The sequence below is a fragment of the Papio anubis genome, chromosome 20, assembly GCF_008728515.1.
Source record: "Papio anubis isolate 15944 chromosome 20, Panubis1.0, whole genome shotgun sequence".
In the NCBI taxonomy this organism is placed as follows: Eukaryota; Metazoa; Chordata; class Mammalia; order Primates; family Cercopithecidae; genus Papio; species Papio anubis.
The window spans coordinates 1,200,288-1,226,102 of NC_044995.1; the positions used below are offsets into that span (position 1 = coordinate 1,200,288).

At 54.5% G+C, this 25,815-nt stretch overlaps 1 protein-coding gene across 4 annotated transcripts in view; it reads right to left on the reverse strand.

Annotated features, from left to right (window-relative positions):
- Positions 1-607: 607 nt before the first annotated feature.
- The window catches only part of DHX34 (DExH-box helicase 34), a 36,091-nt gene continuing 10,883 nt past the window's right edge, over positions 608-25,815 (reverse strand). For all 4 annotated transcript variants that reach the window (XM_031659114.1, XM_031659111.1, XM_031659113.1 and 1 more), the window contains 10 exons: positions 24,055-24,157; positions 21,289-21,506; positions 14,320-14,494; positions 8,096-8,289; positions 7,332-7,433; positions 5,282-5,524; positions 4,881-5,054; positions 4,374-4,491; positions 3,734-3,840; positions 608-1,206 (listed from right to left, as the gene is read on the reverse strand). In XM_031659114.1, the coding sequence (XP_031514974.1) occupies positions 697-1,206; positions 3,734-3,840; positions 4,374-4,491; positions 4,881-5,054; positions 5,282-5,524; positions 7,332-7,433; positions 8,096-8,289; positions 14,320-14,494; positions 21,289-21,506; positions 24,055-24,157 (1,944 nt within the window). In that variant the 3' untranslated portion in view covers positions 608-696. The remainder of the gene's footprint in view (positions 1,207-3,733; positions 3,841-4,373; positions 4,492-4,880; positions 5,055-5,281; positions 5,525-7,331; positions 7,434-8,095; positions 8,290-14,319; positions 14,495-21,288; positions 21,507-24,054; positions 24,158-25,815) is intronic.

Here is a 25,815-nt window from a genome sequence, read left to right on the forward strand (position 1 = left end):
TGACCGTGGGGTTTGTCTAGAATATCCTGATAACCCACCCCCATCTAAATTGCCTCCCCCAGACCCTCTTGCCCCTGTCACTGGGCTGGACCCCATTCAGACCTTGAGTCAACCTTTAGTCTAGCGCCTCCACCTCCTCCTCCTGGCATGTCGGCCTTGGTCCCCTCTCCATGGCTCCGCTGGGTTCCACCCCTTGTCCTCAAGCCCCTCTCTACTCCAGGAAATGAGCTGGTGCACCCTTCTCCTCCACCCCCACCCATGAAGTAGAGAACCAGGAGGCGGCCGGGCGCGGTGGCTCAAGCCTGTAATCCCTGGCAGGCGAGGAGCCAGAGGATCCACGAGGTCAGGAGGTCAGAGAGACCATCACAAACTAACCGCAGTGGCTTGTCCTACACTAAAGCCCACAAAAACTAGCCAGGAAGGCGGTGGCCAGGCCTGTAGTCCCAGCCTTCTCGGAGGCTAAGGCAGGAGAATGGGGAACCCGGGAGGCGGAGCTTGCAGTGAGCTGAGATCCAGCCACTGCACTCAGCCTGGAAGAGCAGAGCAGACTCGTCTCAAAAAAAAAAAAGAACCAGGAGCAATTTCCGCTCCCCACCTAAGAGTCGGTGGTTGGTTTCAAGTCTGCTCAGTTCGGTTCTTCCCATCCAAAAGCAGACACCTATGGCTTCCCTCTCACACCTTGTCCGTTCTTGACTGTTAGCAAGGGGGGATCAGCCACGCTTGCAGAACGTGCTTAGTAAACAGGGCAGCAGTGGGTAGCATGGCCTCTGGAACCAGGCTCCTGGGGTGAGTGACTGAACCTCTGTGGCCTGAAAACCCCCAAATGTGCCCAGTGGAGTGAATGGGAAGCCAGGCCTTCCGGAGGCTCAAGCCCAGTGGCGGCCACCCCCTCTGGCCATAGGCAGGCACGGGCACCCTGGTGGAAGGTACCTTGGATGCCGTGAACTGCAGGAGTTCCTTGCTCAGGGTGGCCACCTCCTTGGGGCTGACTGGCACATCCTGCTCCTCCTCTTCCAGCCGCCGCTGGGCCTGATGCGCCAGCTGCCGGTCCAGGGCACCTTCCCAGCGGGCACGGAGCCGCAGGGAAGCCGCCAGGAGCCGGACAGCACTTTCACTGTCTGCCAGCTGCAGCTCCAGCCAGCCATCGGCCACCAGGCGGGAGCAGTCACCGTTGGTGTCCAAGGACCGGCTAAAAAGCAGGAGGGACTGGAAGAGAGGGAGCAGAAGACAGGGAGTAGGTGTGGGGGCAGGGCGATGTTGGAGACAGGCCCTGCCCGGCTGGGCTCCTGCCCACCCACCCGCCCTGTCTATGCGAGGCATCCACCTACCCACCATCTACCCGCTGTACCAGGCACCCCTGCGGGCGCTGGGGATACGGCATGAAGGCAGCCGCTGAGTCAGGGGAGGGGGCTGGGGTTGCAGGGTGGCGGGGGGCAGATGGGAGCGTGCTGGGAGAGAGACAGCTGCATTCTCAGGCAGGGTGGCAGAGGGACAGCAGGCACTCAGACACACATGACATGCAGCGAGAGCCTAGACCCTGAGCACACACTCCTCTGTGAGGACGGAAGTCAGGGCTGTAATTACCGGTGCTGTGGCTCATTCGATGTTGGAGAAAATTCTCGGGGCTGGGGCCAGGGCAGAGGAAAGGGTAGGACTGGCCATGCGTGGATGGTTTGGGGGCCGGGGATGGTAGAGGAGGGCTCCATATACTGTTCTGCTTGCTTATGTGAATGTGAAGTGTCTCCATCTTCTTTTTGTTATTATTATTTTTATTTATTTATTTGAAATGAGTCTCGCTCTGTCGCCCAGGCTGGAGTGCAGTGGTGCGATCCTGGCTCACTGCAACCTCCACCTTCCAGGTTCAAGCGATTCTCCTGCCTCAGCCTCCCGAGTCGCTGGGATTACAGGCGCCCACCACCACACTCAGCTGATTTTTGTATTTTTAGTAGAGATGGGGTTTCCCCACATTGGCGAGGCTAGTCCCAAACTCCTGGTTTCAACTGATCCACCCACCTCGACCTCCCAAAGTGCTGGGATTAGAGGCATGAGCCACCACGCCTGGCTTATTATTTTTTGAGACAGGGTCTCACTCTGTCACCTAAGCTGGAGTGCAGTGTCAACAATCACAGCTCACTGCAGCCCTGACCTCCCAGGCTCAAGCGATCCTTCTGCCTCAGCCTCCCAAGTAGCTGGGATTACAGGCGCACACCACCACGCCCAGCTAACTTTTTAAAATTTTTTGTAGAGATAGTCTCCCTATGTTGCCTAGGCTGCCCTTTGAACTCCTAGGCTCAAACGATCCTCCCACCTCAGCCTCCCAAAGTGCTGGGATTCTAGGTGTGAGCCGGCCAGATTCTCTCAACAAGCGGTCCAGTGCAGGCAGAGAGCGCAGCGCCTCAGGTAGCAGGTCTGTTCCGCTTCCTGCGATCCGGCTGGTTGCCAACCCTCTGTCCCTCGGTGCGTGCTGCCTGCTTTCCCATGCTCACACGAGCGCCCGGCATCACCCTTTTGGTTTACCGTCTGCCTCCACCATCCTGTCTGAGCCCCATGAGGGTGGGGAGTGTGGTCGACGTTGACCACAGCTGCACCCCCGGCCCCCAGAACACTAACAGCGCCTGGCCCACCAGGCGGGCTGGAGGGAGGTGTGGACATGCACAGAGGTGACTGAGCTGAGCTGGCTTTCGTGGTGCTGGTGGCAATCACAGTGTCAACGAAACCCTGAGGCTCTGGGAGCCCGCAGGTTCCTCTCTTCCCTCCACGTTCTCTGGGACCCACGCTGGGCAGTGCTGGTAGTGAGCGGGAGGCAGGAGGGGGCAGCGTGACCCGGGAGCTCTGGTTTGGCCACCTGCTTGCTGTGTGACTTAGACAGGTGATGTGTCCCCACCCCTGCCTGAGCTTCAGTCCCCTCTATAAAGGGAGACCTGCAGGGCTGTGTGAGGACTCCAAGGCCAGGCCTTGGATCACGGAGACACTCGAGGAGCACTCGGGGCAGGGCAGCGGCTGCCGTGGGGCCCATGGTTCTGCTGCCAGCGCCCATGCAAGGGCATCCACGATCTGAGTTCGGCCTCAGCCTCCACCCGGGCCGCGCCCTTCTTCTCCCTCCTGGCGGCTGCCAGCCCTCCTGGCTGGGACCCTGTCCCAGCTCTGCTCAGAAGTTCCCAGGGTCTTGTCTCCCTCGCCTCTCTGGCCTCATCTCTGCACACTCCCCCTTGCCGACTGCACACCAGGCACGTGTCTGCCTCAGAGCCTCTGCGCAGGCCACTCCACTGCCTGGGACATTCTGCCCCGAGATCCACACACTCTCCTCCTTGGGTGTCTACTTGGAGACACCAGGTGGCCTTATCTTATGCCACACCCTGTGTCCACCCTCACCCCCACCCTACTCTCTATTGCCCAGCACCACCTTCCCACAGGTCGTTCAGGGTGTCACTGTGCTACTGCTATCACTGTCCCCTGCCACGGGAGCCCGGGAGGGCAGGGGCTGGCCTTCTTGCCTGGTTCCCTGCTGCGCCCCTGGCACCGCGCCTGGCACCCAGCAGGCACTCGGCAGGTAACTGTTGAGCAACTCCATGAATGAGAGAAAAAGCGGCCACAGCAACGGCTCAAGGCAGACGCCTGCGGCCAGCCCAGGTGCCAGGCGGCCCCTCCAAGCCCACGCGGTGCCCCTACCCACCACCCTGGGCAACGCAGCTCTCATATCTGGGCATGGGGGCAGGGTGGGGCAGAGGCCCACCTGGAGGGCAGGGATGCGGACGCAGTTCACCAGGTATGGCTTGTTGGTCTCCAGCAGGGACACGAAGCTGAGGAGCTGGTGTTTGCTGCTCATCTTGTCCTTGTCGTCTGAAAGGTTGAGGAGGACCACTCAGGCCCACCCTGGCCCACCCAGGCCCATCAGAGGCCCACCTGTGCCACCCGGTCAATGTACACATTGGTAGAAAGAATATGCTCACAGCATGGCTTCGGTGGCTTGGCCAAATCTGAGTGTGACTCCCAGCAGGCAGCCATGTCTGCAGCGAGACACCCTTCCATGCACATGGGCGCCGGGGGGGCCTCCCCCTGCAGGACCCAGGTGGGAGCTCACAGAGCCCACGGGACAGGCCCCTGACCGGTGTTCACTCCCTGGACACAGCCACACTGGCTCAGGTTGGCTATCACCACCATGGGGAGGGCGAGGCCCAGCAGGGGTGAGTCACCCAAGGCTACCCAGGGAGGCCTGGCCCTGGAACCTCCGCTCCTGCGGGCCCCTGTCAATACCAGCCTGGACCGGTGTGGGAAGGATCAGGGGGAGCCCCAGCCGGAGGGGCCCGGGAGTTCACGGTATCCCCGCCCTTCACATCCCGGATGGGGGTTCCTTCCACCTGGGCTCACTGTACCTCGGCTTCCATCGCAGCTGCTGGCCTCTGGCTCCTGTGCATGTAGCACCTCAGGGCTGCCAGCAAAGACGCAGGTGGGGTGCAGCACGGCGCCCTGCTTGGCCTGTGTGTGGAAAATCTGTGGAGGACGGAAACGAAGCACAGGCCCTCCTATCTGCTCTCTCCTCTGCCCAGGATGCCTCTCCTCCACCCTCTGGCCCAGGTCCCCTCCTCCAGGAAGCCCTCCTTGACTCCTCCAAATCTGGGGCAGGTGCCCCCTGTGGGCTCCTACAGTGTCCTCAGCTCCCCAAGCCCTGCCCACTCTGGGTTGTCTGGGGACAGGTCTGTCCTCCCACTGGTCTGTGAGCCCCATGGGGACAGAACCAGGGTTGTTTCAGTCACCCCGTGGTCCTCCAACAGCTCCTGGGGGCAGGTGGACAGGGATGAGGACCTCAGGGCACTCAGGACAGGCACTCAGGGTTCGTGTGTTGGAGGACGAAACATAGGATGGGGCAGAACAGGCCCCACCTGGTCTGAGTCCTTTCGGCTGCTGTTGAAGGCGTCGGGGACAGCCAGCTGCGGGTACAGGCCCCGGCCCAGCACCAGCTTCAGCAGAGCCAGCTGCTCGCGGCTCAGGTCCTGGGCTGAGCTGGCAGCGGCCTGCAGCTGCGCCAGGTCATGCCGGAGCTTGAACTTCACATCCTGGGGGGAACATGGGAAGGCAGAGTCTTAGGGGACCTGAGGAGCTGCTACCATGATCCGCAGACCCCCAGGCACTGCAGATACCTGGGGCCAAGCACCATCCACAGAAACCCAGCTCCTGAAATGAGGACAGGGTCATGGCCCCTGGGAACCCCCAGGAGAGGTCAAGACCCACCTTGGTAAACCCCACCCACCTACCCCCACACCCCACAGCCCATGGCACCCACCTGGATGTCCACGCCATCGCCAGCCCCTGGGGGGTCTGGGCCAGCCCGGTCCTCCTCGCTGGAGCCGCCGTCCTGCTCCTCCTGCAGCCGCAGCACCTTGCGCCTGCGCCCCGCGCCCTCCTCGTGCTGGCGTTTCAGCTGGTGCAGGGCCCGGCGCTCCCGGCGCTGCTGCAGCCGACTGTAGCTGTCCGCCACCTGCGTGGCCTGGGCCCCAGTCATCAGCCCGTGGTCCTCCAACAGCTCCTGGGGGCAGGTGGGCAGGGGTGAGGGCCTCAGAGCAGACTCAGTGGGCTCTGGACTCATATGGAAATGGGGACCCTCCTGGTGGCAGGGCTGCTAGTGCCCAAAGGGGGCTGAATGAGGACAGCACCTTGCGTGGTGTTGGGCGCGGATCGCTGCTCCAGAGGGAGAGCTGTCCTCACTGTCGGCAGAGGGAACACCGGGGCCAGGGGCAGGAGGAGGCAGGCAGGGGCGCCCAGTGCCTTCTCCAAAAGCTGGCTCCAGGCTCTGGTGACTGCCCCACCTGCCCCTCGGGTCTGGGGCAGGGGACATATACTGGATATCCAGATGCCCCTCAAGGAGCCCTGCTTTCCCACACAGCCCTGGTGGGCGTCCTGCACTAGCGCTTCCGAGTGTAGCCCTGGGGCATCTGGGAACTTGGTGGGAATGCCAAGTCCTGGGCCTCATTCCAGAACGACCAAGTGGAGAGTGGAGGGGGCTGGGCGGGGCTGGGCATCTGGACTCAACAGACCCTCCAGCTGACTGTGACCCATAAAATCGGAGACCCCTGCCCTCCCCATGCCCTCCCCGTGTCCACACCTTGTCAACATTCCTCAAGCGACCTGATTTGGTTGGACCCTCTGTTTCCTGCTGAGCCCTGGCCGATGGAGGACACAGGAGATTGTGTGTGCATGTGTGTGTTTGTGTCTGTGTGTTTGCATGTGTGTGTGCAAAGGGCTCACACTTTCCATTAGATTCTCAAAGCATCTGGGGACCAGTGAAGCCTGAACTCTAGCAGCCAGAGACCTCAGGACCGATGCTGAGAGCGGTCAGGGCATCTGTGGTCCCCAACACCAGGACCCCAGAAATTGCACAGGAGGCGTCGGCTGGGTGACTGCCTATTCTGGGCCTCTGCTTGCCCATCTCCAACCAAAGAGAACGGGTGACACCAGGAACTCTTTTATTCTATCCTCAATCCATGGATACAACCACGGAAAAGGGCCTAACAGCAGGTCTTTCTGCACTCAGATGGAGAACATCCACGGAGTATCCATGAAACAAGCTGCGGAACTGTGTGGGCACAGGAGAAACCCAATTTTTTTTTTTTTTTTTTTGCCTAGGCTGGAGTGCAATGGCTCAATCTTGGCTCACCACAACCTCTGCCTCCTGGGTTCAAGCGACTCTCCTGCCTCAGCCTCCCAAGTAGCTGGGATTACAGGCACTCACCACCAAGCCTGGCTGATTTTTGTATTTTTAGCAGAGACGGGGTTTCACCATGTTGTCCAGGATGATCACGAACTCCTGACCTCGTGATCCACCCGCCTCAGCCTCCCAAAGTGCTGGGATTACAGGCGTGAGCCACCACGCCTGCCCGGCAGGTGCTATTTTTATTCTCTCTTTTTTTCTAGGGGAAGCTGAGGCCCAGAGACAAGCAATAACATGCCCAGGGCCACGCTGTCAGAAATGGCAGAGCCAGGTTTGTGGCTGGGGTGTCTGGCTCCAGATGTGCCGGCCCCAACCACAACCATAGGCTGCCTCCAGCACCACACCCATGCAGCCAGCTCAGCATCCCCGGTCGGGAGGGCGAGCTCTTCCCGAGGATGCTGCATGTCCACTGACTCCATCCACCCCTCCAGGAAGCCCTCCTGGATTTCTGCTCCCTTTGCCCTGCCCGGCTGCCCCAACACCTGGTCACCGGGTGGTGGGGGAGGCAGGTGCAGGGTGGGACTCTGGTCTGACTGCTGTCCGGGAAGGGGAGGCAGTGCCCTGGAGTGTGCTTGCATGCATCTGCCTGGGCGGGGCCAGCCTTACCCCTCCTCCTGAGCCTCACCTTGAACTGGCGCCGAAGGTTGGCCATCTCGTACAGCCGATGCTCCTCTATGCCCCGGCGGCGGCACCACTTGCGAGAGTTTCTGCTTCGTTCAGATTTTACCTGAGGGGAGGAGCAGATGCCAGGGTGTCAGGGCCCAGCCAGCTCAGGGAGGGAGGGGCTGACCTAGCACCCAGAACCCCAACACAAGCATCCCTCAGGGACACCTGCTCTGCTGCTTCCAGGTCTCAGCCCCAGTGCCCCCTCCTATGGGAAGCCCTCCCAGACTACCCACACACTGGGTTCGACACCCCTCTGGGCTCTCCCAGCCCCTTGGACTCCCCATTCCAGCCCTCTCTGGGTTGTCACTGTCACATCAGTGGTCTGTCTCCCTGCACTGGGCTGTGAACCCTGGGAGGGCAGGGCCAGGGTAGTTTTGGCACTAATGGATCCTCAGCACTACGGTACAGGGCCAGCATTAGGGTGGGGACTCAGGGGACATATACTGGATATCCAGATGCCCCCCAAGGAGCCTGGACTTTCTCCAGATGGCACAGGTTTTCATCAGTGCTCCAGAAATCCGGGCTCCTCTGTGCCCCGGGCCTGGGCACATGCTGTCTCGAGCCGAGGCCATGGATGGTGGAGACGTGGCCCTCCCCAGGCAGGCCCAGTCGGTGGAGGGCTCAGTGGTCCTCCCAGGGTAGGACACGAGGAGGAGCCACAGCCACAGAAGGCCTTGGCCCTGAGCAGGGTGACAGACAGAGGGGCCCCACCACCAGCCTCACCTGCACCCAGGCGTTGAAGACGTTGAAGAGTGTGAAGGGGTCACCCTGGTCGCTCTCCAGCGGCCGCCGTGCTGCCGCGCACTCTGGGCTGCTCTGGGCGCTGCGGGTGAAGGGCGACTGGACGCTGAGCGCAGCCGCGATGGTGAGCACAGGCTCCACCAGGCTGAACATGGAGCCCAGGATCAGCATCTTCCCTGGAGCGGAGACACGGGGCTGAGGCTCCTGGGTGCCAGGACAGGCGCAGCCCTCACCCCTCGGGGCCCCGGCCCGCCCTTCCGCCTGCCCTCCTGCTCCCACCCCCTCCATCTTGCCCACTATGGGCCTCGTGACCCAGATGGACAGATTCAAACCCACGCGCTGTGCTTTCTGCTCATGAGGCCGTGGGCAAGGGCCTCGGTTTCCCCATCTGTAGGTTGGAGATGGCCAGTGCCTGCCTCCTCGGACACACAGGAGACACTGTCTAAGTGCCGGCTACTCCTGTCACCAAGTTCCCCACTCTGCTATTTACAACCCACCCCCCAGCGCTCCGACGCTTCCCTGGCTTGGTCTTTGCTCTAGGAGCTCATTTTGACCCATTGTGGTGGACGTCTCTCCTCTGCGCTAGAGTGTGACCTGTGAGTGAGTCCCTCTCTGCCCTGGCACAGGCACGCACTGACTCCTGTGCCTATCACAGGATGAAGCTTCTTCTGCTACCTTTGTTTAAGTCAAGGTGGAGGTGGAAGAGGAAGAGGGGACAGAAGGCAGGGGAGAGATGGAGAAAGATGGGGCAGGGGCTGGGAGAGGCAGGGAAAGGGGAGGAGGGGCAGAGGGGAGGCCACGGAGAGGAAAAGTGGCAGGAACCATCTCCCAGGGTGGCCGAAGAGCTGGTGAACACTGTCTCCATCTGTGAGTGCTCCACAGCGGACATCTAGACATCCCCTCGTTCTGGGTGCCCAAGCTGACGCTGGACTTCCGGGGACTCCCTTGCCCTCCTGTCCTGTGGCTAGTGGTCTGTGTCATGTGTCTGACCCGCCCCCACTCTTTCCCTTTGCTGACTTCCCGCAGTGCCTGTCACAAAACTGGACTCAAGCAGATCACCTGAGGTCAGGAATTCGAGAGCAGCCTGGCCACCATGGTGAAAACCCGTCTCTACTAAAAATACAAAAATTATCCAGGCATGGTGGTGGGTGCCTGTAATCCCAGCTACTTGGGAGGCTGAGGCAGGAGAAGTGCTTGAACCCAGGAGGTGGAGGATACAGTGAGTAGAGATCGCACCACTGCACTCCAGCCTGGGTGACAGAGTAAAACTCCATCTCAAAAAAAAAAAAAAAAACAAAACAAGGTCAGGTGTGGTGGCTCACACCTGTAATCTCAGCACTTTGGGAGGCCGAGGTGGGTGGATCACCTGAGGTCAGGAGTTCGCGACCAGCCTGGCAAACCTGGTGAAACTCGGGCTCTACTAAAAAATACAACAATTAGCTGGGTGTGGTGGCGGGCACCTGTAATCCCAGCCACTTGGGAGGCTGAGGCAAGAGAATCACTTGAACCCTGGAGGCGGAGGTTGCAGTGAGCTGAGATCGTGCCATTACACTCTAGCCTGAGTGACAGAGCAAGACTCCGTCTCAAAAACCAACCAACCAAACAACAACAAAAAAGCTGGCCTCATAAATCAAAGGTGGACCTAAAGTAGGGCTCGGGGCTGTACTGGGCAGGCCCCTGTCTTATTCCAGGATGCCCCAGCTCTGTCACCAGGGACAAGTGGCCCCACCTCGCCGTGCCGCTGCTTCCCCATCTGTAAATGGGGGAACAACAGCATCGGCCTCTCCTCAGGCTGCCAAGAGGCTGGTGTGTTTCACCCAGTGAAGCGTTCAGAACTCCGCCCGGCACAGAGGACGCCCAGCACAGGGCCATCCGTGCCTCTTGGTTCCCACTGTGACCCTGAGCAGCAGTTCTCTGAGCCTTGTTTTCCCCACAGGGAAAGTGGGGGCACCTGCCCCCAGCCCTCAGGGAGATAATGTGTGTGAGGCACTTAGCATCACCTCCCATCAAAGCCAGGCTTCCCCCAGGCTCTCAGGAGCCTCCTGGGCCCAGCCTCAGTTTCTCCATCTGCACACTGGGGACGACCAGAGGCCCTGCCCTCAGCAGGTAAGGATGAAATAATGGAAAGTCCACAGAGCCTTTCCCCGGCACACAGCAAGCGCTCACAGAACATTCTTCTGCTTCTCAGCTCAGATTCTCTCTGCTCTAGCCCTGTTTCCTTCCAAAACAAAAACGAGGCCAGGCACAGTGGCTCACGCCTGTAATCCCAGCACTTAGGAAGGCCGAGGCTGTCTGATCACTTGAGGTCAGGAGTTCAAGACCAGCCTGGCCAACATGGTGAAACACCGTTTCTACTAAAAATACAAAAATTAATTGGGTGTGGTGGCACATGCCTGTAATCCCAGCTACTCAGGAGGCTGAGGTGGGAGGATCACTTGAACCTGGGAGGTGGAGGTTGCAGTGAGCCAAGATCACGCCACTGCACTCCAACCTGGAGGGCAGAGTGAGACTCCATCTCAAAACGAATAAATAAATAAAAATAAATCAAACAAAAATGAACCATCTTCTCAGCCCGGGCAGCCCTCCGAGTCCAGCGGATCCAGCCTCCTGCCCACACTGAAGCCCGCTGTGCTGCAAGGATGGGGGACTTTAATGGTGTTAACACACACAGGGGTGGTCCTGCCATGGTGGGCCGCAGGCTGCTGGAAATAGAAAGTCTTGAGTCAGGAAACTCAGGCAAGATAAACAAGCCTCAGTCAGCGAACTCCCCAGGAGGGGTGAGCATGACTCAGGAATGAGGGAGAGGAAGAGTTTTGACATCCTTGAGCCCGCAACAGAGGGGCGCAGGGCAGAGCTGGGGACACGCTGTGCAGAGGAGAGAGGTGGGAGGGGTCTGGGCTGTGGAAAAGCCAGGACTTCTGTGTTTGGGGGATCTTGGGTACCCTGCCTGTGCCTCCCAAGGGAGGCCCTGTGATTACCCCAAGTGCCGGGGAATTCAAGCGAGGCAGCCTGTCTTTCCTGTCACTTGCGCCGGGGCACTTTGCGCCATATTCTCTGAAACAGCCTTGCAAGCCAGACACCACAGGCCACCCCCAGCCTCTAGCGGTGGCGTCTGCAGCGTCAGCTGAGTGCCTTGAGACACTGATGGCACGCCACAGGATGGCCACAAGAGCGACAGGGTCAGAGGGTCTGCTGGCCCTAAATCCCTCAAGATTAACGCCCTATTCCTGATGACACACAGCATGGGGACGAGGAGCACCACATCTGCTTGTGACTGGCTACTGAAGACCTGAGATCAGGAGGGCGGGGAACTGAAAATGGTCTCCATCCACCTCTGTGGACCCGGCCTTTCTAGATCCTCACAGAACCGCCAGGTCAGCTGATGAATTTTCTGGCCACCTTCAGTCACGTAGAACCCAGTGCCACTTAAACACTTCCCATCTAATTCAAAGCTCCTCACCTGACCCAGGGCCAGAGGGACAGCTGTTCCCTCCCCTCCTTCAGGCCTCTGCCCAGGTGTCACCATTCAGTGAGGCCTCCCAGGACAGCCGCATAACACTGCTCCCAGCCCCCACTGTGCCCACCACGCCCTGCATCTACCCGAGCAGGAACCAGCGGCTGACATTCCGTGTTTCACTCATTTATCTGCCCCTGTCCATCTCCTCTGTTACATGTGAACTCTGTGAGGGAAGGAGTTTTGTTTTATTCACTGTCATATCTCTGGCATCTAGAACTGTAGCCATGTGTGGCCAGAGGCGGCCATATTGGACAGTGCAGATGTAGCATGAAGGCGTTCAGGCAGTGGGGAACAGCCAGTGCGGAAGGCCTGTGGGGGGCACATGCCTGCTGCTACGAGAACAGTGAGGAGCCCAGTGTGGCTGCAATGGAGTGAGAGGGAGAAGGCGCAGCAGGTGCTCGAAAATTATTTAACGAATGGGCCAGGCGCTGTGACTCAAGCCTATAATCCCAGCACTTTGAGAGGCCGAGGTGGGGCAGATCACTTGAAGTCAGGAGTTCAAGGCCAGCCTGGCCAACATGGTAAAACCTTGTCTCTACTGAAAAAACAAATATTGCCCGGGCACGGTGGCTCACGCCTGTAATCCCAACACTTTGGGAGGCTGAGGTGGGCAGATCACTTGAGGTCAGGAGTTCGAGACCAGCCTGGCCAACAGGATGAAAGCCCATCTCTACTAAAAACACAAAAATTAGCCAGGCATGGTGGTGTGAGCTGGTAATCTTAGTTACTCAGGAAGCTGAGGCAGGAGAATCGCTTGAACCCAGGAGGTGGCAGTGAGCTGAGATCACACCACTGCACTCCAGCCTAGGCAACAGAGCAAAAACTGTCTCAAAACAAAACAAAACAAAAATTAGCCAGGTATGGTGGCAGGCACCCACAGTCGCAGCTACTCGGGAGACTGAGGCAGGAGAATTGCTTGTATCTAGGAGGCGGAGGCTGCAATGAGCTGGGATCGCACCACTGCACTCCAGCCTGGGTGACAGAGTGAGACACTGTCTCAAAGAAAAAAAAAAAAAATTATATATATATATTTAATGGGCCAGGCATGGTGGCTCAAGCCTGTAATCACAGCACTTTGGGAGGCCAAGGCGGGCAGATCACCTGAGGTCAGGAGTTCGAGACCAGCCTGACCAACATAGAGAAACCCCATCTCTACTAAAAATACAAAATTAGCCAGGTGTGGTGGCGCATGCCTGTAATCCCAGCTACTTGGGAGGCTGAGGCAGAAGAATTGCTTGAACTCAAGAGGCGGAGGTTGCGGTGAGCCGGGATGGCACCATTGCACTCCAGCTTGGGTAACAAGAGTAAAACTCAGTCTCAAAAAAAGAAAAAAAAAAAAAGTATTTAATGAATGAATGGGACTGTTGGTTAATATCTCCCGCCTTTTCCCTCTCACTCCATTGCAGCCACACCGGGCTCCTCACTGTTCTCGTAGCAGCAGGCATGTGCCCCCCACAGGCCTTCCGCACTGGCTGTTCCCCACTGCCTGAACGCCCTCATGCTACATCTGCACTGTCCAATATGGCCGCCTCTGGCCACACATGGCTACTAAGCAGTTGAACATGGCTGGTCCAAGCCAAGATTTCCAAGACTCTGTATGGTAAAAAATAACATAACATCTTGCAAAAAATGTTTATATTGATTATGTTAAAATTATGATGTTTTAGGTATATTAAGTTAAATCAGCTATTTTATCAAAATGAATCTCACCTGTTTCTTTTTGCTTTTTTTTTTGTTTGTTTTTTGAGATGGAGTCTTGCTCCATTGCCCAGGCTGGATTACAATGGCATGGTCTCAGCTCACTGCAACCTCTGCCTCCCAGGTTCAAGCGATTCTCCTGCCTCAGCCTCCCAAGTGGCTGCGATGACAGGCTCACGCCACCACACCCGGCTAATTTTTGTATTTTTAGTAGAGACAGGGTTTCACCATGTTGGCCAGGCTGGTCTCAAACTGCTGACCTCGTGATCCACCCACCTCAGCCTCCCAAAGTACTGGGATTACAGGCGTGAGCCACTGTGCCCAGCCTGTTTTTGCTTTTTTAATGTAGCTACTGGGAAGTTTTAAATTACATACAGGGCTCACATTCTATTTTTATATTTCTTTTTTTTTTTTGGTAGAAACCAGGGTTTTGCTATTTTGCCCAAGCTGGTCTCAAACTCCTAGGCTTAAGCAATCCACCTGTCTCAGCCTCCCAAAGTGCTGGGATTACAGGTGTGGGCCACTGTGCCGGCCATGTTTCTCTGCTTCTGCTGGCAAGCATGTTCTAGTATTTGCATGGCTCCTAGCCCTCATCTCCGTTTCTCTGCACAGATGTTACCTTCCCCGTGAGGTCTGCCTTATACCTGAGGCCTGTATTATAAACTGCAACTCCCCATTCCCCAACCCCGTTGTTTCTTCTCTCCAGAACACTAAGCACCATCTGATCTAGTATACCTTTTCCTTATTGTCCTAACTTATTGCTGGTTTTCTTCACCAAAATGTCAGCTCCCTGAGGCTAGAGATTTGTGTCTGTTCTGTCCACTGCTATATGCCCAGCACCTAGAACAGCACCTGGCCCAATGAATAGTGAATAAATGAACTGGACCCAGGGAAGAAACAGACAGACTTGCCCCCAGGTGACTCAGAGAGTTAGCTGTGCCCACACCCGCTCCTGGTGCCCTGCGTGATCACGAAGGGGATGGGTACTCACCAATCACAACGTCCACAGGCAGCTGGGCCAGCAGGGACCCAATGGGCGTGAGGGCCTCTGAGCTGTCCAGGGCCCCCTGGTCCCGGAGGTAGAGGATGGCGGTCTCCAGGCTGGCTGGTGGTGGGGGCTCGATGAAGGGGAAGGTTCGGGGGTCCCCCACGCTCATGCTCTTCATCTAGAATGAGAAGAAAAACCCCTAAGATTGGGAAACACAAGAGCCACTGTGCAGCACAGAGGGGCTCAGGGATCACAAACTCATGATATTTTAAAATTCCCAGTTCGGCGGGCGCAGTGGCTCATGCCTGTAATCCCAGCACTTTGGGAGGCCAAGACGAGTGGATCACTTGAGGTCAGGAGTTCGAGACCATCCTGGCCAACATGGTGAAACCCTGTCTCTACTAAAAATACAAAAATTAGTGGTGGTGTGCGCCTGTAATCTCAGCTACTTGGGAGGCTGAGGCAGGAGAATCGCTTGAACCCAGGAGGTGGAGATTGCAGTAAGCCGAGATCGGGCCTCTGCACTGCACTCCAGCCTGGCAACACATCAAGACTTCATCTCAAATTCCCAGTGTCAGCCAGGCACAGTGGCTCACGCCTGCAATCCCAGCACTTTAGGAGGCCACCGCAGGTGGATCACTTGAGGTCAGGAGTTTGAGACCACCCTGGCCAACATGGTGAAACCCTGTCTCTACTAAAAATATAGAAATTAGCTGGGTGTGATGGCGTGCGCCTGTAATCTCAACTACTTGGGAGGCTGAGGCAGAAGAATTGCTTGAACCTGCAGGGCGGAGGTTGCAGTGAGCCGAGATTTCACCACTGCACTCCAGCCTGGGCCACAGAGTGAGATTCCATCTCATAACATAACATAACATAACATAACATAACATAACATAACATAACATAACATAACATAACATTCCCAATGTCAAGATCCATTGTACAGAGGCAGGCAAGGAGGGCTGCTGTCTCTGTGTCTGTCTCCCTAGCACATCTTCCCCCAGACCCTGACCATGGACGAGAGGCACATGACCTGAGCTGGACCAATCAGAATCTTTCCCTGAGACTGCAGCCAGGAAGAGCATTCCCAGCATCCTCTTTGGTTGTGGCCAGGATGGAAGCCTATCTTATTAACCCAGAACTGCTGTGACTTTTGACTTTGTCCATTGTTTGGAAATGAGCCCATCTACAGCAGATGGAGAAATTCTTGGATTGTTCCTAAGTTAGACATACCATCTCACGAATGCACAAAATGGTAAGATCCCCCTTTCTGCCTACAATTGTTTCAGTTGTATTTCTCTCACTTGCAATCAAAAGAATCCCAATTAATGCAGTGGCTCAGGCAGGCAGCAGGTGGTGGGAGAATTAAGTGACAGCATATGTCCACCCCGGAGCCTGGCGTGGCATACGTAAGCAAACAGCACCTCTCTGGTGACTAGAAGAAGGAGAGGCTAGCAAGGCGGTTCATGTGATGGCCAGAGAGTGAGAAGGAAGTCCAGAGAGCCTGTTCGCCTGGCTTTCATCCGAGGGCACTAGAAGTTCTGGCGTCCACCTGCAAGCAGCTGCTGCTCCTTCCTCCCTGCTGACCAAGCCTTGATGTTGTCTAGGAGCTCACCCAATACTCATTTTAAAACCTTTATAGGCCAGGCGCGGTGGCTCATGCCTGTAATCCCAACACTTTGGAAGGCCAAGGCAGGCAGGTCATCTGAAGTCAGAAGTTCAAAACCAGCCTGGCCAACATGGTAAAACTCCCTCTCTACTAAAAATATAAAAATTAGCTGGGCCTGGTGGCACCCATCTGTGGTCCCAACTACTCGGGAGGCCGAAGCAGGAGAACTGTTATGCCCAGACCCTCTGTTCCCCAAAGAAGACCACCAGAGTCCAGAGTCAAAGCCAAGCGGCAAGGATCTTTATGACAAGTTCGAACCTGGTCCCTCCATTACACAGCATACAAGAGGGCCCCGAACAATGCGAGTGCTTGCTTTTTTATAGCCTGAAAGTTACAGGGGAACAAAGGAATTCTTTCGGTTCCCGCGCTTTCAGTAAAACCTTGAACGGCTGTCTCCTTATCGGAGACCTTCCAGGTGGTGTTTGTACTGGGCCCAGGAAGTTTGAGAGATATGTGGTGGGATGGGAGGATGGGATGTGTTTGTACTGGGCTCAGGAAGTTTGAGAGATATGTGGTGGGATGGTTTGTTTTGAGCCCGGGGCTGAGGAATGTGCCCGGCTCCTCTCAGAACCACTTGAGCCTGGGAGGTGGAGGTTGCAGTGAGCCGAGATCACACCACTGCACTCCAGCCTGGGTGACAGAATGAGACTCAGTCTCAAAAATAAATAAATAAATAACCTTTACATTAGCAGCTCTAATTTAAAGAGGCAGGGGGCAGGGCATGGGTTTTTTTTAATTCTGCAGGTGTTTCTAGTATGCAGCTAGGGCTGAGACACTGCTCTGATCAACTCAGGCAATGCTACAACCCTAGACAATTGCTGGGCATAGGGTGAACATATGTGACCTGCTTCTGCTGACAAGAGAGGATGAGAGACTGGCCAGAGGCTTCTAGAAAATGTTCCCGTGGTCTCAAAAATTAGACCCAGAGAAGAGCAGTTCCTTGCTTCTGCCTCTGTATGGTAAAGGAGGAGGAGGTGACACCCACTGTGCCTGGGGCCAGTGGCCACTCACAAAGTAGGCTCTGATGCCTGGTGGCCTCGGATGGAGCCCTGACTCTACTACTTGCCAGCTGTGTGACCTGGGGCAATATTTTCTCTCTCTGTGCATCCTTCTTCTGGTCGAAAAATTAAGATAAGACAACCTACCCCATGGACTTTGTTTTTTTATGAGACAGGGTCTTGCTCTATCACTCAGGCTGGAGTGCAGTGATGCAATCAAGGCTCACTGCAGCCTCGACCTCCTGGGCTCAAGCGATCCTCTTGCCTCAGCCTCCCAAAGTGCTGGGATAACAGGCATGAGCCACTCATTGTTGCTGCAGGAAGTCAGGGACCCCGAACGGAGAGACTGGCTGAAGCCGCGGCAGAAGAACATAAATTGTGAAGGTTTCATGGATATTTATTAGTTCCCAAAATTAATACTTTTATAATTTCTTACGCCTGTCTTTGAAAGGACACAAAGATAGATGTGTACCCGCCCCCCCCCCCGCTACACCCTTTTGTTCTGCTCTCTAATCTTTGCACATACCAGAGATTTCGTAAGTTCTGTGAGCACCTGTTTTTCTGCACATACCAGAGATTTTGTAAGTTCTGAGGCAAGGTCACAAGACGTGTTTAAGTAAGATAAACTCTTGCTGCCATAAACCTGCTCTCCCGCCTCAAAGGTTGAACCAAAATATCAGAAACGGCGGGAACCAATCATAGTTAGCCAAATCGCCTTGTTCAAACACTAGCCAATCATATATCTGATTTGTATAATAACTCTATGCCCACTTTTTTTAGACTATATAACACTGCTCGGAGTTCAGTGGGGGAGCTCTCCTGCCCGTCTCGTTTCGCGAGCGAGGGAGAGTTCCAGGTTCGAACCTGTAATAAAGATCCTTGCTGCTTAGCTTTGACTCTGGACTCTGGTGGTCTTCTTCGGGGAATAAACGGTCTGGGCATAACATCTTTACTGTAATCTCTGAACATAAATTGTGAAGATTTCATGGACACTTATCACTTCCCCAATGAATATCCTTGTGATTTCCTATGCCTGTCTTTAATCTCCTAATCCCGTCATCTTCTTTGTAAGCTGAGGAGGATGAATGTCACCTCAGGATCCTGTGATGATTGAGTCAACTGCACAGATTGTTTGTAGGGCATGTGTGTTTGAACAATATGAAATCTGGGCATCTTAAAAAAAGAATAGGATAACAGCAATGTTCAGGGAACAAGAGAGGTAACTTTGAACTGGCCGCCGGTGAGCCGGATGGAACAGAGCTATATTTCTCCTCTTTCAAAAGCAAATAGGAGAAATATTGCTGAATTCTTTTTCTCAGCAAGGAACATCCCTGAGAAAGAGAATGCGCCCTGAAGGTAGGCTTATAGACGGCCCCTTTTAAGGCGTGCAGTCTTTTATGGTCAAGCCCAAGGGACGAAATAAGCCCCGGTCTCCTGTAGTGCTCCCAGGCTTATTAGGTGGAGGAAAATTCCCGCCTAATAAATTTTGGTCAGACAGGTTGTCTGCTCTCAAACCCTGTTTCCTGATAAGATGTTATCAATGACAATGCGCGCCCAAAACTTCATTAGCAATTTTAATTTCGCCCCATCCTGTGGTCCTGTGATCTCGCCCTGCCTCCATTTGCCTTGTGATATTTTATTACCTTGTGAAGCATGTGATCTCTGTGACCCACACCCTATTCGTGCACTCCCGCCCCTTTTGAAAATCGCTAATACGGCCGGGCGCGGTGGCTCAAGCCTGTAATCCCAGCACTTTGGGAGGCCGAGACGGGCGGATCACGAGGTCAGGAGATCGAGACCATCCTGGCTGACACGGTGAAACCCCGTCTCTACTAAAAAATACAAAAACTTAGCCGGGCGAGGTGGCGGGTGCCTGTAGTCCCAGCTACTTGGGAGGCTGAGGCAGGAGAATGGCGTAAACCCAGGAGGTGGAGCTTGCAGTGAGCTGAGATCCGGCCACTGCACTCCAGCCTGGGCGACAGAGCGAGACACCCCCTCTAAAAAAAAAAAAAAAAAAGGAAAATCGCTAATACAAACTTGCTGGTTTTACAGCTCGGGGAACATCACGGATCCTGCTGACATGTGATGTCTCCGCCGGACACCCAGCTTTAAATTTCTCTCTCTTGTGCTCTTTCCCTTTACTTCTCAACCCAGCCGAGACACTTAGGAAATAGAAAAGAACCCACATTAAACATCAGGAGTGGGTTCTCCCGATAATTGTGCCTGGCAGCACCAGTATTTTTTTAAAAAAAGATGAAATCAAACAGAATAGAAAATAGTGTGCACCTCCTGCAGGAAGGCCACTGGTTTGTGCTACACCTGCATGTGAGCCTGTGGTAGACACCATCAGCTGCTCCCAACTTTCCTTTTCCTTTTGTTCCTGAGCACAAGGACTACACTTCCCAGCCTCCTTCATGGTTGGGCGTGGCCACAAGACTGAGGATGGACCGGGAGTGGTGAGGGCAAGGCAAGTGCGCCATTTGCAGGCTCGAAACGCAAACCCTCCTGTACTCACTTCCCACGCCCTTGACCCTTTGGCTGGCTGGACACACATGCAGGAAAAGCCCCTGGGGAAATGACAGAGCCACAAGAGGGAAGGAGCCTGGGTCCGTGAATAAAGAAAATTGCCTGCCAAGCTGGAAACCACCATTCCACTGTTGGCCATTCGTGACCGTGTGTATTTGTCATGGCAGTCTAACCTATGCTAAATTAACAAATGAAGTACAAATCATGACATAAAATGTATTGAGAAACCCTGGTTTTAAAAGCCCTTTCCTGCTAGGTTTCCTGTTACAGCTGAAAGCATTCTGATTGAGTCACTGGTTCTTCCTTTGACCTTATAGAAAATTTTTTTTTTTTTTGAGATGGAGTCTTGTTCTATTGCCCAGGCTGGAGTGCAGTGGCGCAATCTCGGCTCACCGCAACCTCCACCTTCTGAGTTCAAGCAATTCTTCTCCCTCAGCCTCCCAAGTAGCCAGGATTACAGGCGTGCACCACTACACCCGGCTAATTTTTTGTATTTTTAGTAGAGACTGGTTTCACCATGTTGGTCATGCTGGTCTCAAACTCCTGACATCAAGTGATCCACCTGCCTTGGCCTCCCAAAGTGCTTGGATTACAGGTGTGAGCCACCATGCCCAGTTGACCCTGTGGATTTAAGGAACAATTCTCCCCTCAACAAGGGTTTTGACATTCCCCTCAGTGGCTTGGCTAGCCCTATCCTTCCTGGCCCTGACACTCTGGAATTGGTCCTGTGTAAATGCTTCCTGGCTGGCCAGGCACAATGGCTCACGCCTATAATCCCACTACTTTAGAAGGACAAGGTGGGAAGATCACTTGAGCTCAGAAGTATGAGACCAGCCTGGGCAACATAGCAAGACCTGATCTCTACTAAAAATTTAAAAAGTTAGGCTGGCCGGGCGCGGTGGCTCAAGCCTGTAATCCCAGCACTTTGGGAGGCCGAGACGGGCGGATCACGAGGTCAGGAGATCGAGACCATCCTGGCTAACACGGTGAAACCCCGTCTCTACTAAAAAATACAAAAACTAGCGGTGAGGTGGCTGAGCCTGTAGTCCCAGCTACCGGGGAGGCTGAGGCAGAATGGGGAACCCGGAGCCAGACTTGCAGTGAGAGCTGAGACCCGGCCACAGCTTGCTCAGCCTGGGAAACCAGAAGCGAGACTCGTCTCAAAAAAAAAAAAAAAAAAAAAAAAAAAAAAAAAAAAGTTAGGCTGAGCACAGTGGCTGACGCCTAGAATCCCAGCACTTTGGGAGGCCAAGGCAGGTGGATCACGAGGTCAGGAGAGTGAGACCACCCTGGCTAACACGGTGAAACCCTGTCTCTACTGAAAAAAAAAAAAAATACAAAAAATTAGCTGGGCATGGTGGTGCGTGCCTGTAGTCCCAGCCACTTGGGAGGCTGAGGCAGAAGAATCACTTGAACCTGTAAGGCAGAGGTTGCAGTGAGCCAAGATCGCACCACTGCACTCCAGCCTGGGCGACAGAGGAAGACTCCGTCTCCAAAATAAATAAATAAATAAATAAATAAAATTTTAAGTTAGCCAGGCATGGTGGTATGTGCCTGTGGTCCCAGCTACTTAGGACGTGGAGGTAGGAGAATCATTTGAGCCTGTAAGGTGGAGGCTACAGTGAGCCATGATCACAGCACTGCACTCTAGCCTGAGTGACAGAGCGAGACCCTATCTCAAAATAAAATAAAATAAAATAAAATAAAATTTAAAAGGCCTCCCAGGTTCCTCCCTGTGCCAGCAATCAGCATATAGTCCCGTTTCTGCCCGTGCCTCACCTGCAGCACCAACGAGTCCAGGGCCACCCTCCGAATTTCCGGGACCGGGTAGGGGGCGAAAGCATCATAGTCCGATTCGGCATAGAGGCGGAAGCAGACTCCGGGACCCGTGCGGCCTGCCCGGCCCTTCCGCTGCTCTGCACTGGCCTGGCTGATCCAGAACTCCTGCAGCCGCTGCAGCTTGGCCTGCGGGTCGTAGCTCATCTCCTTCACCTTCCCTGGATGGGAGCAACGAGGAAAGGGAGTCTGTGTGTGGCAGCCATGTGCGGCCGGCCACTCGCCAACACCCTCACTCCTTTATTCTGTTAATGATAACTGAGGGCTTATTCTGAGTCCAACTCTGACATTTTATTTATTCTTTCATTTCCTCACTTACACATCTTTTTTTTTTTTTTTTTTTTTTTTTTGAGACAGGGTCTCATTGTCTCCCAGACTGGAGTGCAGTGGTTCAATTACAGCTCACTGCAGCCTCAACCTCCCAGGCTCAAGTGATGATCCTCCTAGCTCAGCCTCCCGAATAGCTGGACTAAAGGGGCACGCCACCATGCCCAGCTAATTTTTTGTAGAGATGGGGTTTCACAGGCTGATCTCACACTCCTGGGCTCAAGCAATCTGCCTCCCTTAGCCTCCCACAGTGATGGGGTTACAGGCATGGGCCACCGCACCCAGCCTTTCACTCACACATCTTTTCATTTATTTTCCCAAGCCTTTGTTTCTTCAGAGGTTCATTTATCCAATCAATACTTATTAAGCACCTACTATATACCAGGCACTGCAGTAGGCACTAGGGGAAGAGCAATGAGTTAAACAAAGGCCCTAGTCTCACAGGACTGAACAGAGCACTGTATTTCCTCCAGTAGCAGAACAACCTTTTTTCACATTTCTTTTTTTTTTTTTGAGACGGAGTTTTGCTCTTATTGCCCAAGCTGGAGTGCAATGGCGCAATCTCGCTCACTCCGCCTCCCAAGTTCAAGTGATTCTCCTGCCTCAGCCTACCAAGTAGCCGGGATTACAGGAACCCACCACCACGCCCAGGTCATTTTTGTATTTTTAGTAGAGACGGGGTTTCACCATGTTAGCCAGGCTGGTCTCGAACTCCTGACTTCAGGTGATCCACCTGCCTCGGCCTCCCAAAGTGCTGGGATTACAGGCATGAGCCACCGCACCTGGCAGGGACTATTTTTTAAATTTCTCTCTCTCTCTTTTTTTTCAAAACAGGGTCTCGCTCTGTTGCCCAGGCTTGAGTGCAGTGGCACAATCACGGCTCACTGCAGCCTCGACTTCCTGGGCTCAGGCGATTCTCCCACATCAGTTTCCTGAGCAGCTGGGACTACAAGCATGCACCACTAAGTCTGGCTAATTTTTGTATTTTTAGTAGAGACGGGGTTTCACCATGTTGGCCAGGCTGGTCTCAAACTCCTAACCTCAAGTAATCTGCCTGCCTTGGCCTCCCAAAGTGCTGGGATTTATAGGCGTGAGCCACTGCGCCCGGCCTAAAATGTCTTAATGGCACATGAAATTATGAACCATTTTACCATCAATGGCATCCCAGAGTCAATACGACCAGGTAGCTGCTAACACTTATTGAGTGATGGCTCTGTGCCAGGCACTAAGGCACCCAAGGGTGTTAAGTCATTTAATCCTCATAACCTGAGGGAGGGCATGTCACTGTCATTTTACAGATAAGCCAACCGATGCATGAAGTGTCAGTGACATGAACCCAGCCACTCATCCAGCACTGAACCCGGCCGGGCAGGCTCCAGTGTCTCCAAACACGATGCTATGCTGACCTTCCAGCGAACATTCAGGTCAGGAGGACAGAAAGTGAACAAACACAGCAGCACATATAAAACAGAATGCTGGACCAGGCACGGTGGTTCACGCCTATAATCCCAGCACTTTGGGAGGCCGAGGCAGGCAGATCACTTGAGGTCAAGAGATCGAGACCAGCCTGGCCAACATGGTGAAACCCTGTCTCTACTAAAAATACAAAAATTAGCCAGGCGTGGTGATGCACGTCCGTAAACCCAGCTACTTAGGAGGCTGAAGCAGGAGAATCGCTTGAACTTGGGAGGCAGAGATTGCAATGAGCCGAGATCGCATCACTGCACTCCGGTCTGGTAACAGAGCGAGACTCCGTCTCAAAAAAAAAACAAAACCAAATTGAATGCCAACCCCCTCATATGAGAAGCAACACTGGATGGAGAAGGGGGAGGGGATAGCTCTTAGAGTGGACAGGATGGGCCTCTCTGATGGGGGGACCTGTATGCAGGCCCTGAAATGAGGTGAGGGCCTCAGCTGTGTGAATACCTGGAGAAAGACAGCTCTCAGCAGAGAGAACAGTAAGTGCAGAGGCCCCAGGGCAGAAGCAGGCTTGGGAGGCGTGAGAAAAATTAAGATGCTGCCACTGGTCCACGGCCCCACATGTCATCTTCCAGCATCCCAATTCCGGAAATCCAAAATCTGAAATGCTCAAAACTCTGAAATGTTTTCAGCGCTAACATGACCCTCCAATAAAATGCTCACTGGAGGATTTCAGAGTTTTCGATTTGACATGCTCAAATAATAAAATAGATACAAATATTCCAAATTCCAAAAAACCTGAAATTCCAAACACTTCTGGTCGCAAGCATTTTGGACATGGGAAAGTCAACTGCACTTCCCACTTCAAGCTGGTGCGTCCCTGCCGCACGTGTACACCTCCGGACCCCACGCTCCTATCTAAGTCCTTGCGGGTGGCGGGTAGGGGCTTGTGGTGGTCTTTACCAGAATCTACTACAAAGCGGATCCCATCAATGGTGACTGAGGTCTCGGCGATGTTGGTGGAGAGGATGCATTTCCGGACTCCAGGTGGCGCCACATCAAATACCTGGGGGAAAGGGAGGGGGTGGTGTCAAGAACTAACTCAGCCCCGACGAACCTACGTGCCCAATTTCCCGTCCACCCCCATGTCAGCAGCTTCCCTGGAACCCTTTCCTCCTCCAGAGACCTCCCTCTCGGAGACAGCTCACCATCCACCCCATCACCTGGGCCATCCTGGGCCCTCCCCCATCCTCAGACGGAGGCAGTCTTGCTCTGTCACCCAGGCTGGAGTGTAGTGGCATGATCTCAGCTCACTGCAACTCCACCTCCTGGGTTCATGCAATTCTCTTGCCTCAGCCTCCGGAGCAGATGGGATTACAGGCATGTGCCACCATGCCTGGCTAATTTTTGTATTTTAAGGAGAGATGGGGTTTCACCACGTTGGCCAGGCTGGTCTTGAACTCCTGACCTCAGGTGATCCACCCGCCTAGGCCTCCCAATGTGCTGGGATTACAGGCATGAACCACCACACCCGCCGCCCGATCTGAACATCTTGAACTTTTTTTTTTTTTTGAGACAGGGTCTCACTCTTTGGCCTACACTGGAGTGCAGTGGCATGATCACAGCTCACTGCAGCCTTGACCTCCCGAGCTCATGTGATCCTCCCGCATCAGCCTCCCAAGTAGCTGGGATTATAGGCACATGCCACCATGCCCAGCTAGTTTTCTTTTGTTTTGTAGAGACAAGGTCTCACTATGTTGCCTAGGATGGTCTCTAACTCCTGAGCTCGGGTGATCCTCCTGCCTCAGCTTCCTGTGCTGGCATTATATGCGTGAGCCACCGCACCAGGCCATCTTGAACTTTTCTTGAAATCCTTCCCTCCTCCCACAGCCTGGCCCCTGCCCTGGTCCAGGCCTCTCCTCACCCACTCTAATCCTGCTCTAGCTTCCCCTCAGATCTCTGGCCTGCAGACTCACATGGCAGCCAGAGGGATCTGCTGAAGCACAAACTGGCACTGCCCCTGCTGGGGGCCGAGGTGGGAGGATCGCTTGAGCTCAGGAGTTTGAAACCAGCCTGGGCAACACAGTGAGACCTCTTTGCTACTAAAATTAAAAAAAAAAAATTAACGGAGGCCAGGCACGGTGGCTCACACTTGTAATCCCAGCACTTTGGGAGGCTGAGGCAGGCAGATCACTTGAGGTCAGGAGTTCAAGGCCAGCCTGGCCAACATGGTGAAACCCTGTCTCAACTCAACATACAAAAGATCAGCTGGACATGGTGGTGTGCACCTGTAGTCCCAGCTACTCGGGAGGCTGAGACAGGAGAATCGCTTGAACCTGGGAGGCGGAGGTTGCAATGAGCCACAATCACGCCACTGCACTCCAGCCTGGGCGACAGAGCGAGACTCCGTCTCCAAAAAAAAAAAAAATTAACGGAGTATAGTGACACACACCTATAGTTGCTACTTGGGGGACTAAGGAGAGGGGATCACTTGAGCCCAAGAAGTCAAGGCTGCAGTGAGCCCCGATTATGCCACTGCACTCCAGCCTGGACAACAGAGCAAGACCCTGTTTCAAAAAAAAATAATAATTGTTTTGGAACACAGACTTACCCACTCAATTTATGGCTGCTTTCATGCTGCAACAGTGGGGCTGAGTAGCTGTGACAGACAGCCAGCCCATGGTCCATAGGGCTGACAATATCTACTCTGATCCTTTCTAGAAA